This window comes from Rattus norvegicus, chromosome 10 (genome assembly GCF_021556685.1).
Source record: "Rattus norvegicus strain SHRSP/BbbUtx chromosome 10, alternate assembly SHRSP_T2T, whole genome shotgun sequence".
NCBI classification, from domain to species: Eukaryota; Metazoa; Chordata; class Mammalia; order Rodentia; family Muridae; genus Rattus; species Rattus norvegicus.
Window position 1 is genome coordinate 92,303,022 of NC_141543.1, and position 13,441 is coordinate 92,316,462.

Below are 13,441 nucleotides of genomic sequence, written 5' to 3' on the forward strand. Positions count from 1 at the left end.
ACAGAAGAGATGGCATTGGTGCGCCTTGCCACTCTTTGTTGGTTGACATTGGTCACGACTTCATTGAGAGAAACGCACCAAGAACCTTCTGGTGGTGTTCCGGTGACTTCTTGCCGCTTCCTTGGACAAGATTGGCAGAGCCTTGGGCTTCTTCTAGATTGCCCTGCCGTTGCTAATCCACGTAAATCGTGTTTATGGGTAGAGTAGACAGAGCTATTGTTACTGATGCACTAAATCACCAGTGTCCTGACAACGACGCAAATGAGATTTGCTCCAGAATAAATATCTCTAAACAGGTCCACATCCACCTTTGCTTTAGTAACCCTTTCCTTCCCACTCTGGTAGGTGATAACATAAAATAAAAAGATGTTAAAACATTTAAAATGCAGGGCTGGAGGGATGGCTCAGAGGTTAAGAGCACTGACTGCTCTTCCAGAGGTCCTGAGTTCAATTCCTAGCAACCACATGGTGGCTCACAACCATCTGTAATGGGGTCTGATGCCCTCTTCTGGTGTGTCTGAAGCTACAATGTACTCACATAAATAAAAACATAAGAATAAAAAAAAAGCAGGTTTCAGCGGCTGGAGAGATGGCTCAGCGGTTAAACGCACTGACTGCTCTTCCTGAGGTCCTGAGTTCAAGTCCCAACAACCACATGGTGGCTCACAACCATCTGTGATGAGATCTGATGCCCTCTTCTTCTGGTGTGGATGAAGACAGTGACAGTGTACTTACATATGATAAATGAATAAATCTTAAAAAAAAAAAAAGAGCCTACCTTGGTCGAATTGGGAGTCATTTTTACCAAACCTTAGCCAGCATGGCTGTAACAATCCCTGTCCTCAATGTCAGTCTGTCCTGTAGTGACTTCCAACAAACTGTAAAGCTTCCTGCCTGCCCAAAGGGCCTCAGCCTTTAGTAGCTCCCAGCATGAGATCCTTGGGAAAGTTCAAGTTTCTTAGTCTGCACCGTCTAGGACACCAGATAGACAAAAGGAAGAACACAAATGTCTCGTTCAAGCAGTGGTTCTCAACGTGTGGGTCTCGACCCCTTTGGGGGAGCCGATTGACCTTTCCACTGGGGTCTCATATCAGATGCTTACATTATGATTCATAACAGTAGCAAAATTCCAGTTATAAAGGAGCAGCAAAATAATTTTATGGTGGGGGGTGGTTCATCAAAACCATGAGGAACTGTATTAAAGGGTCGCAATGTTAGGAAGGTGGAGAGCTATGAGTTTAGAATATCCAGGATATTTACCATATTGCTTTAAACTTATTTAATTTTATGCACGTGTGTGAACATGTGGGGGGGAAGAAAGTGGGGAAAGGACCCCCAAAAGACTGTGGGGAGACAGATGCATGGATGCACGGTTCCTGGCCACAGGTAACAGCCGCATGGCAAAACGTAGGTTAATTTAAATGGGTATCTTTAGCTGTGATCTAGTCAGAGTAGAGCCTAGCTATATGGCCAAGGTATTTGTAAATATAATTTGTGCCTGAGTCTTATTTCTGGGACTATGGGGCTGGAGTCAGAACAGGACATGACTTCAACGTGTCCCCCATGTGCTGTCCCTGCCAAAGGAGTCACTTAAAACTGCTTTTTCTAATGAGCACTTGGGTCCAGAGAGTAACCCAATTGCAGGCTGAAAGTCTGGCTCCCCGCCTTCAGTTTCGTCTGCCTTCCTCCCTCTGGGTCAGCTGCTTCTGCTGCCCGATAATCTTGCCTTGAGTAACTGACCTATCTCACCCTCCTCCGAGGATAAGGTGTGTAGATAAGACTTGTTTGGGTCTTTTTGTTTTCAGTTTCATGCTGTTCTTGAACTCACAAAGATCTGACTGTCTGTGTCCCGAATGCTGGGATGAAAGGCAGGTGCTTGGCTGCAGAGGGAATAGCCTGTGAGCTTCAAGGCACGCAGCAATTAGGATGTCCACACAAGGTTTGCCTTTTGAATGTGCTCAGTTTTTCTCACACAAACATTCCTTATAATGTGATGCCAATATAAACGGTAAAACAGACATCTCACCAAGTGGGGGAACAGTTAGGGCAGAAACACTCCAAGGTTCCACTGGGGAATCCTCTCCAGTGAGAAGGCTGCGAAGTCCTTCCGCCGTGGCAGGCAGGAGGGTGGCACTGATGGAGGTCCAGGAGGTCCTTGAGTCTATAGGCCGATGGCTCGTGCTCTCGTGAAAACCTAAGTGGGCCCACCAACAGTGCCTGAAGTTCAGTGGTCACTGAAGCTGGAGCCACGCACAGAGTTTCGAGTTCTCTTGTGGATGGATATCCACCCACAGGCTAGGGAAGCTGTGTCTCAGGAGACGGCAGTGCCACCCTAGAGACTAAAGTTCCAATTTTTGTATCATTTCATTGAACAGTCGCTTTGTGTTCACAGGGCCCACACCCCTGGTAGATCACTGACACAGCGACACCATTGTTGGCTTATCAAGCCTGTCCTTGGCTAGGCTGGTACCTGAACAGCCAGCAGCTGGTTCCGTGACCCGCCCGGAACAGGCTTTTGAAGTCTAGCTCCTATCAGAGCTTCTTGGTGGCAAGCTTAGGCATCGTATTACTCTAAGTCACATAAAATGGCTTTTGAGTTACACGAGATGGTTTTTAAGCTATGCTACTAACATCAGTTAAAAACGGATTGTCCCCCTTTGTTCTGTTGTTATTGTTTGCTTGTTTGTTTGTTTGTTGTTTGTTTTAAACAACCACGCTGGACTGATGTGGCCTCTGAGTCCCGAGTGTCAAAGGCTTGCAACACCAGCACTGCAACCACGACCACCAGGCTCCCAGGTTCTTTTTGGTTGATATTTCCTCACAGCATCAGAGAAGCAAACTAGGACAGACGCCAGCCTCTAACAACAACAGCATTCGTGGTGTCAAATCAGAACAGCATCAGAGTGTACCTGCTGGTGTTTCCAGATCAAATGAGTGAAGTGTCCTACAGCACAACTAGCACAAAATTAAATATTTTTATTTTGCTTTTGTAGAAAAGGAAATGACCACAACTCCAGTAGCTCCTTCCAGAGTCCTGTTTCCATCCCCTTTTCTTCTCCTTTTCAATTAAGAAAACTGCTTTAGCAGGGCAGCGGTGGTGCACACCTTTAGTTCCTGCACTCAGAAGGCAGAGGCAGACACATCTCTGTGAGTTTGAGGCCAGCCTGGTCTATAGAGCAAGTTCCAGGACAGCCAGGGCTACAGAGAAACCCTGTCTTGAAGAACTAAAAAAAGAAAAAGAAAAAAGAAAAAAAAGAAAGAAAGAAAAAAGAAAGAAAGAAGAAAGAGAGAAAGAAAGAAAGGAAGGAAGGAAGGAAGGAAGGAAGAAAGAAAGAAAGAAAGAAAGAAAGAAAGAAAGAAAGAAAGAAAGAAAGAAAGAAAGACAAAAAACAACTTGGGGAAGGAAAGGGTCCCACTGTGGGACAAAGCCAGGAGCTCAAGGCAGTCACCTGCAGGAGGACCTTGTTCCCTATTGCGACCCTAATTTGTGGCAAGTTGCTATAGCAACCAACCATCAGGTTGTCTTTTGTGTAGTCTGGATAAGAAGACCCGAGTAAAAGCCAGGCTCAGGGTTCTCCTCTCTAACACCAGCGCCTGGGACAGGTGGAAGACAGGCGAATCCTTGGGGTTTTCTGGCCACCCAGCCTCGCCAAACTGGAAAACTCCAGGTTCAGAGAGAGACCCTGTCTCCAAAACGAAGGTGGGGGATGATCTCATCTAAAGCAATCCTCCAGTCTCCACACACCTGCGCACAGCAACTTCTACAGTTATGTGAGGATAGAGTGGGGCTGAGGTCCCAGGGGCAGATCTTTCCAGTTCTCATTCTGCTTCCTCAGAAAGAATGAGAAGGTCTAGATAAAGGGAACTGAGAGGAACAGGAGCCTTTCCTACTACAGGAATGACTTGGAGAGCTAGGAATAGAGCTGTTTCTCTAAGCCCCACACCCACCCCGGCAGGGCCGGTCAGAAAGCTCACCGAGGTCTTGAAATCTAGGTCCTCCTTCCTCAGCCTCCCAAATGGGATCACAGGCATGTGCCATCACACCTTGCTCCAGCCTACTGTTCTCTGCCCCCGCCCAGACCCAGTCACCCTCCCTGTCCTTCAAGATGGGCAGCCTGAGCATTTGCAAGGTTTGGAACATCTTTGGGGGCCCACACTGAGCTCTAGGAACTAAGAGCCTCTGTTCTCCTTCAGCTTCTCTCCTGCTGGGCCTCACTTCCCAGGCCAGTCAGGTAAAGTGCTGATTCCCAGTCTGCTCCCATAACCCTTTGAGGATCCACTGGAAACCCTTCTTGACCTCCTGCTGGCCAAGCTGGGCTCATGTGGTCACATTAGTTCCTCAAATCTCCCCTTCTTATCTATCATCCATGCGTCCCTCTGCCTAGAAAGTTCTTTTCCTTCCATCCTCTCTAAATTCCTAGTCAGCCTTGGGTTTCAGATAAAATGCCACTGCCTCTTTGGAGACCCCAGTGTTCATCATGGTTTTACAACCCAGTGAGAAATTCTGCTCTTCTGTGTATATGGTGTGTGTGTGTGGCACACAAGTGATGGTCAGAGCTTTGAAGCAAAGCTCTGGGAAAGCAGTTTCTCCAGAACCTTCTACAGTGCTGAGTGGCTCAACAGAACTTCAAGGCTCTGAAGAATTCAAATTGTTGCAGGCCCAGAACCAAATCGGGTCATTTTCAGGCTTCTCAATAACTACTGTTACCTTCCCTCCTCTGTACCCAACTTAATAGCTTTATGACAATGGGTACGTCTTTTTGAATATACTGACCACGAGTTTTCCTTTGAAATGCGTTAATTTAGCAGACCACCAGCTTCCAGCATCCCGGAAGCTAAGAACGCTCTCCGAAGCCTGCAGCTGATTTTCAGATTCACTACAACCCACCTCTGATGTCTCCACCAATGTCTCCACCAATGACCTTCACGGTCAGCAGGTCTCGATTTATGGCTTTTTGCTCTGTTACTATAAAAACTTCATTAAATTATTTCCGCGTTGGAACACGGAAACTGGGGAGGCCTAAAACTGTTCCGTGGCCATGGCCATTCATATTTGGCTTCAGAATAAACTCTCAGTCCTTTCGAAGAGAGAGTCGTGGGGCTTTTGGCGTCGATAGAGGACAATCTCGGGTGTTACCTTCTATCTTTCGATAAGGTCTCTTTCCTGTTTGTCACTTTGTACACCAGGGCGGTTGTCTCCAGCGCTCATCTCCCCGGAGCACTGTCATTGCAGACTCCCGATACTGGGACTGCTTTATGTAGGTTCTGCAGATTCAAACGCCTGTCCTCACGTGCAAGCGCTTTACCCACTGAGCTATCTCCTCACCCAGAGAAATCCTTATTTGGTTTCCAGATCTTTATCCAGAAACGACAACTGAGACATCCTTCACTAATACCAATAACAGTATGATATGAAACAAAATCCAAACACATTTATTAGATGAGGGGTTAGAATTTAGCTTAGTGGTAGAGCCCTTGGCTGGCTTCAATTCTCATCACTAAAAAAAAAAAAAGAGTGGCTAGACGTTTGGAAGGGAAGTGACTTGCAGAAGAAAGCGGGCCACGTCCTAAAGGCTTGGGCATGCGCAGCGTCCCATCTGGCCGAGGATGTTTCCTTAGGGTCACGCACCCTCCAGCCACGCGCGCGGTCAGCAGGTCTGGGTCCGGAAACCAAGTCCTTCAGGCGGGTAGCAAGAGCCCAACCTTCAGGCCATGTGGTCTGCAGTCCGCAGTCGATTGGATGTTGGCAGCCCCGCCCCACGAGCCCGGATCTTGGTATTGGTTGTGAGCCGGCCAGAGCCGCGCGGTTGGCATCATGGGAGCCGCGGGGCTGGCGGCGATTCTGGGGTTCTTACTCCTGGCCCGGGACTTGGTGGGTGATGAGGCTCAGGAGGCAGAGGCTGTACGGGAGCTGGTGGTCCGGCTACTGGGACCCGGGCCGGCGGCCGATTTCTTGGTGTCCGTGGAGCGCGCGCTGGCGAACGAGTCGGGCCTGGACACCTACAGTCTGAGCGGAGGTGGAGGGGTGCCAGTGCTTGTGCGTGGCTCCTCGGGCGTGGCGGCCGCCGCGGGGCTGCACCGCTACCTGCGTGACTTCTGTGGCTGTCACATAGCCTGGTCCAGCTCTCAGCTGCACCTGCCGTCGCCGCTGCCGGCAGTGCCGGATGGGCTGACCGAAGCCACGCCCAACAGGTATTGGTGCTGTGGGTCCCAGCCTGCTGGAGCAGCAGCCTGCAGCCTCGGGACACCCACCGTTGGTGAGGACCAGCACGCCTGGGTCGGGGCTGCAGCTACAGACACACCTGGAGACTGAGATGGAAGTGCTGGCTTGGGGGTCTGTGCCTTCAAATCTTGGTTCCCCTCTAGTTGTGTCTTCTTGAGCCAAGTCACTTGGCTTCCCAGCGACCCCACCCCCCATGCTGGAAATAATGACCAAGCCCTGGACCTTTATTCTAGCACTTGCCACACTGTACAGGAGTGACGTGTTCACATATCTGTCTCCTGCATCAAACTATAGGAACTGTGAGCCCTCTTCTGGACAGAAACCGATTTTGCCTTATGGCCCTTACACCCTAGGACATCACATGATACACAGAAGGAGCTCTGGGCATGTTGAATGAAAATGAAGTTTTCACAATAGCTACTAGGCTAGGGAGCCCTGAGGGAAGTTCCAGCCCTGCAGTCAGCTTCGCCTGAGGTGGATCTGGAATGAGCAGGAGAGGGTCCACTTTGAAACCTTTGCCCGGTATTCTGTGTGTTGGGGGTAGTATTCCAGCACCAGGTTGCCTCTAATGTGTCCCAGAGTGGTGAGTGAGGCATCCCATACGCCCCCAATAATGTGCCCCTACCTGCAGGTACCGCTATTACCAGAATGTGTGCACGCACAGCTACTCCTTCGTGTGGTGGGACTGGGCCCGTTGGGAGCAAGAGATTGACTGGATGGCGCTGAATGGCATCAACCTGGCACTAGCTTGGAATGGCCAGGAGGCCATCTGGCAACGGGTTCGTACCAACCTGACCCCTCATGCTCCTATGCCTGCCTTACACACCCCACTGGCTCTAGGGAACCGAGGCTTTCCAGGGTGGGACAAACCATCTGGTAGTACATGCCTGTAATCCCAGGACTCAGGTAGAGGTAGGGAGATTCAAGATTGAATCCCAAGGCAGGAACTCAGGCAGGGCAGGAACCTGGAGGCAGGAACAGAGGCAGAGACCTGGGAGGAGCACTGCTTATATCGGCTTGCTCCCTGACTTGGTCAGTTTGCTTTCTTTTTTTTTTTTCTTTTTTCTTCTTTTTTTCGGAGCTGGGGACCGAACCCAGTGCCTTGCGTTTGCTAGGCAAGCGCTCTACCACTGAGCTAAATCCCCAACCCCCAGTTTGCTTTCTTATATACCCAGAACCCCCTGCTCAGGGTTGGCACAGCCTCCAAAAGGCCGAGCCCTTCCATATCAATCACCAGTCAAGAAAATGCCCCCAAAGGATTGCCTTTGGCCAATCCAATGGTATCTTTTTTTCTCAGTGGAGGTTTTCCCTTCCCAGACGACCTTAGTCAGATTAAGGGGGGAAAAAGGCACAAAAACTCTCCCTAGTTTGAAGAAAGCCTCTTTGTGCCCCAGATCTTCACCCATCCCACAAAGCTGACACTTCAGCGTACTTTCTTCTCACGGAGCTGTTTCCTGGACTGTGAGCTCCCTGTAGTCTGAAGTCTATCTTAGTAGCCATAGTACCCAGCTCAGAGAGGTGACGTGGTGAATGGGGACCCATGTGTTTATAGGTGGGGCCTCTTCCTGCTCCACAGGTATACCTGGCCTTGGGCCTGACCCAGTCAGAGATCGATAACTACTTCACCGGTCCTGCCTTCCTGGCCTGGGGACGCATGGGTAACCTGCACACCTGGGATGGCCCCCTGCCCCGTTCCTGGCACCTCAAGCAACTCTACCTGCAGGTAAAGAGTGGCTAAGGAAAGGTGGGATGGGTGCTGGGTGTTCGCAGACCCAGGGATGGGGTGCTGAGCTAGCCTCAGGGCCTTTGACTGGTCTATAGATCAATACTCCCTCCCTAAGTGAGCAAGGGAAACCCCCCCCCCCACCAGAGGTTCCGTCACATTGACCTCTATCCCTCCCAGCACCGAATCCTGGACCGGATGCGCTCCTTTGGCATGACCCCAGTGCTGCCTGCCTTCGCAGGGCATGTCCCCAAGGCCATCACCAGGTGACGTCCTCCCTCCCTGCGTAGCATGATGTAAACGCTCGGCTCGACTCCCGCCTCCACTGTCAGCCACTGCCGAGACAGATCGCTTGACGACTCTGTGACTCGGTTTTCTTGGTTGTAAAATGGAATCATTGGTGGGTGTGATGGCATACTCTTCCAATCCTGGTATTTAGGAGCCTGGGACAGGAACACCACCAGTTCCAGGCCAGCCTAAGCTACATAGAGAAACCCAGTCTTTATATATATCTATACCCACTGGGTAGGGGCATGCTGGAGAGATGCCTTAACTAAGAGCACCTACTGTGCTGCTCTTGCAAAGGACCAGGTTTCAGTTCCCAGCCATCTATAACAGCAAATCCCGAGGAGCTGATCCCCGTCCAGACACATACATCATACATGTGGCGCACAGACATAAATGCAGGCAAACATTCCTACTCATAAAATATCAATAAATCAAGCTAAAGGACTCCCAGGACCCCTAAATTGTTAACATCAAACTTAGAAAAGTCACCAACTTTTAAAAGGTTTTCATTTATGTGTGTGGGTGTTTTGCCTGCATGTAGGTCTGTGAACCACATCCGTGTCTGGTGCTCTTAGAGAACAAGAGGGCACTGGATCCCCTGATGCTGGAGTGACAGATGGCTGTGAACTGCCATGTGGGTGCTGGGAATCAAACCTGGGTCCTCTGGAAGAGCAGCCAGTGCTCTTAAGTGCTGAACTCTCTCTTCAGTCCCTAACCTTAATAACTTAATTATTTAATAAAAGGATAAATATTTAAAGAGAAGGAATGGAAAACTACTAAGTAACAATAGCTCCTTCAGCTGCTGTCCTGAGCGTGCATATTGCCAGGCACAGAGCGTTATGTGTAGCTGCTCTTGCCAGTGGCCTAGGGAATGTGCTGGTCTCTCTCCTTGTTTTTGTTCTGTCTTCTCTTCTGTGGCTGGAGAGAGAGACCCTCAAGGTCTGGATGAAGCTCCTCCTCCTCTGGAGGCTTCGCCAGCCAGCACCTGCAAGGACCCTTGTCACCAAGCCGTGTTAGCACCTGGCTCCCACCACTGCCCAGCAGTCAGACCCCGTCCTGTGCTAGGTCTTGGGGGGTGCCCATGTGTGCCCATGGCTCTGTCCCTAACAAGAGATCGTTGGCAGAGGGAGATAGGAGAACCTTTTTAGACAGGTGACTCTCAGGGACCGTGAGGAAGAACCAGGTGGATAAGCCTTAGGGGTGGAGGGAAGGACACCAGGCAGGGGACAGAGCATGCATAATCATGGGGATGAGAGAAACCCAGGCACAGTCCTGAAAGCCACTGACGTGAGACTGGTGAGGGGGTCAGGCCAAGACAAGCATTGTATGAGCCTCTATCAACTTTAAACCTCCCCCCCCCCCCAGGGTGTTCCCACAGGTCAATGTCATCCAGTTGGGGAACTGGGGACATTTCAACTGCTCCTACAGCTGCTCCTTCCTTTTGGCTCCAGGAGACCCCCTGTTCCCCCTCATTGGGACCCTCTTCCTACGGGAGCTGACCAAAGAGTTCGGCACGGATCACATCTACGGGGCTGACACCTTCAATGAGATGCAGCCTCCCTTCTCCGATCCCTCCTACCTCGCCGCAGCCACCGCAGCTGTCTATGAAGCCATGGTCACTGGTATGGTGCTGGGATAGGAAACTCCTCCACCCCCAAAACATCGGGGAGGGAGGCTGGGTAGGAGGAGGATCTGTACCCTGGTGACACCATGCTTTCCTGCTCAACAGGCCTTAGTGCATATATGCCATCCCACATAGCCACACTGGGTGCTGAGTGGCCAGTAACCTAGGGCATATTCTTTCCCTCCTGGTGTATGTTGTTTCATCTGTGCAATGGGACTCGCTCATGGTCCAGGATGCCTAGTCCTGTAAAAAAAAAAAAAAAAAGAAAAAAGTCACTGAGTACAACCTAATCGAAAAGATTTTAAGCCAGGCATGGTGGCATAGGCCTGTAATGCCAGTGATCGAGAGGCAGAGGCAGGAGGATCGGGAGTTCAAGGCCAGCCTGGGCTACTGGAGACCCTGGGCTATATACTTCAAAAGAGGGTGGTGGCAGCAAGGAGAAGGCTTGTCCAGTAAAGGCACTCAAACTTAGTGACCTGAGTTTGATCCATGAAACCACAAAAAGATCAAAGGACAGCACCAACACCATAGAGCTGTCCTGTGACTTGCACATGTATGTTCACGTATACACGTCACATATATGAACAACAACCACCACCACCATCACCATCATCATCATCTTCTTCTTCATGTTTTTATTTGGAGCCAGCCTCTTGAGTTTGAGGCCGGTCTGGTCTGAGACTATCAGGACAGCCAAGGCTGTATAGAAAGACTCTACCTCAAAACAAAACAACAAGAAAACAATTTTTTTGCTTGTTTGTTTGTTTGTTTGTTTGTTTGTTTGTTTGTTTTTTGAGACTGGATTTCTCTGTGTAGCCTTGGCTATCCTGGAACTCACTCTAGACCAGCTGCCTCAAATACAGAGATCCACCTACCTCTACCTCCCAAGTGCTGGGATTAAAGGCGTGTGTCACCATTGCCCAGGAAAATTTATTCGTTCTCCACCTCATTGTTAAAGTAGGTCATGTAGGCTAGAGGCTACACACGTATCCTGTCACACAAACATGAGGCCAAGACTCCTTTCTACCACTTATAGAGGAGAAGGGGCCCGATTGATAAAGAGCCCTCTGAGAGGTGTCCTGTCATCCTGAAAGAGAGGGACACATTGGTTTATGTTTCTCTAAGCAGCACTCTCCAAGCATGATCTGGAACCAGAAGTCTGAGCCTTGCTCTAGAGCAAAGGTGCCCAACCTTCTTAATACTGAGACCCTCTAATACAGTCCCTCATGTTGTGGTGACCCCCCCCAGTTGTAAAATTACTTCATTTCTACTTCACAACTGTAATTTGCTACTGTTATAAATCATGATATAAATATCTAATATGCAGGATGTCTGCTCTGTGACCCCTGTGTAAAGGTCATTTGATCGCCAAAGGAGTCCAGACTCACAGGTTGAGAACCACTACTTTTACAGCCTTTGTTCTTTCGATTGAAAGTTACATTTATTTATTTATTTGTGTGTGTGCATGTGTGCCACACCTGGTGCACATATGGAAGTCATAGGATCGCTTGTAGGAGTCTTTTTCTTTCCTTCCACCATGTGAGCTTAAGGGTAGAGCTCTGGTTGTCAGGATTAGCACAAAATACCTTTCCTAGCTGAGCCTCCTCAAAGACCTGAGTCTTGACTGTTTTTATTTCACAGTGGAGATCAGGCATGAACTTTAACCTTTAACCTTTAATCGTTAAAGTTAACTGTGGGAAATTTTATGTAAACCCAAATATGCCAGTATTTGAATATAAGGATTCTCAGGCCCAACTCCTGGATGTCCTGATTGGCAGGTCCAGAATTTGGAGCCCAGGGACCATGTCTTAAGTTCTCTGGGTAGCTCTGATATCCAAGAAGCTAGATCAGTAGTGTCCTGGAGTTTCAGGAGGCAGGATAGGCAGAGGAGCCCTGGTGATGGCAGACTGGGAGATAGATCAGTCATGGGGGTAGTGTGAGCTGTAACGATCGGCTGATTTCCTCAACAAAACCACTTCTCATGGCCTCTCTTTGTCTTCTCCCACTGTAGTGGACCCTGATGCTGTATGGCTGCTCCAAGGCTGGCTCTTCCAGCACCAGCCCCAGTTCTGGGGCCCCTCTCAAATCAAGGCTGTGCTGGAGGCCGTGCCCCGTGGTCGTCTCCTGGTTCTAGACCTGTTCGCTGAGACCCAGCCTGTTTACAGCCGCACAGCCTCCTTCCATGGCCAGCCCTTCATCTGGTGCATGCTCCACAACTTTGGGGGCAACCATGGCCTTTTCGGAGCCCTCGAGGATGTGAACCAGGGTCCCCAGGCAGCCCGCCTCTTCCCCAACTCCACCATGGTCGGCACTGGCATAGCCCCTGAGGGCATTGGCCAGAATGAAGTGGTCTATGCTCTCATGGCTGAGCTGGGCTGGCGCAAGGATCCTGTGCCGGATTTGGTAGCCTGGGTGAGCAGTTTTGCCAGCCGCCGGTACGGGGTCTCCCAGCCGGATGCAGTGGCAGCCTGGAGGCTCCTACTCAGGAGTGTCTACAACTGCTCTGGGGAGGCGTGCAGCGGGCACAATCGAAGCCCACTGGTCAAGCGGCCATCCCTACAGATGAGTACCGCTGTCTGGTACAACAGATCAGATGTGTTTGAGGCTTGGCGACTGCTGTTAAGAGCTGCTCCAAACCTGACCGCCAGCCCAGCCTTCCGCTACGACCTGCTGGATGTCACCCGTCAAACGGTGCAGGAGCTGGTCAGCTCGTGCTATGAGGAGGCAAGGACCGCCTTCCTGAATCAGGATCTTGATCTCCTGCTCAGGGCTGGAGGCCTCCTGACCTATAAGCTTCTGCCTTCACTAGATGAACTGCTGGCTAGCAACAGCCACTTCTTGCTGGGGACCTGGTTAGATCAGGCCCGGGAAGTGGCTGTGAGTGAGTCTGAGGCCCAGTTCTATGAACAAAACAGCCGCTACCAGATTACCCTTTGGGGGCCTGAGGGTAACATTTTGGACTATGCCAATAAGCAACTGGCAGGACTGGTGGCTGATTACTACCAGCCACGTTGGTGTCTCTTCTTGGGGACCCTGGCTCACAGCCTAGCCAGAGGGATCCCCTTCCAACAGCACCAGTTTGAGAAGAGTGTTTTCCCACTAGAGCAGGCTTTCATTAACAACAAGAAGAGGTATCCCATTCAGCCCCAAGGGGATACTGTGGACCTCTCCAAGAAGATCTTCCTCAAATTTCACCCCCAGCCTGACTCTTTGTGACAGATCAGCCATCTCGAGGACCTGCTGGAATAGGTCCTCAAATCCAAACATGCACAGGATGCTTCCCACGATTTGGAGAAGGAGACAGGGTCTGACAGTGACAGTAATGGCTTGGAGGGAAATGGGGTGCTTTCTTCCACCCCAGACTTGGGGGTTAAAGTACCATTTTCTGTTAACAATAAACCACTGAATCCGCCTGGGTCTATTAAAGTACCTTACGTTGCTGGTGTGCCTGGAAGGGCTCGGGCGTACATGTGGACCCTGGGGTGGAGAGAGTTCTTCCCAGCCCTCACTTCAACTCCATTTTAATACTGGTCCCCAACCTTAGAAGGTTTACAGCAGCAAGCTGGTAACTGTAATTGTCCCT

At 50.3% G+C, this 13,441-nt stretch overlaps 1 protein-coding gene across 6 annotated transcripts; it reads left to right on the forward strand.

Annotated features, from left to right (window-relative positions):
- The first annotated feature begins 5,784 nt into the window (after positions 1-5,784).
- Naglu (N-acetyl-alpha-glucosaminidase) lies at positions 5,785-13,288 on the forward strand. 6 transcript variants are annotated; one of them, XM_087573178.1, is made up of 6 exons: positions 5,785-6,334; positions 6,855-7,002; positions 7,800-7,946; positions 8,127-8,212; positions 9,600-9,856; positions 11,870-13,270. In XM_087573178.1, exons 1-6 carry the CDS (start codon positions 6,315-6,317, stop codon positions 13,072-13,074), a joined length of 1,863 nt encoding a protein of 620 aa, XP_087429304.1. In that variant the 5' UTR covers positions 5,785-6,314; the 3' UTR covers positions 13,075-13,270.
- Positions 13,289-13,441: the final 153 nt, after the last annotated feature.

Coding starts and splice junctions, on each gene's coding strand:
- Naglu (XM_087573178.1), top strand. CDS start 6,315: ATGGAAGTGCTGGCTTGGGG. Junction 8,213..9,599: donor GTCCCCAAGGCCATCACCAG/GTGACGTCCTCC, acceptor CCCCCCCCCCAG/GGTGTTCCCACAGGTCAATG. Junction 9,857..11,869: donor CTATGAAGCCATGGTCACTG/GTATGGTGCTGG, acceptor CTCCCACTGTAG/TGGACCCTGATGCTGTATGG.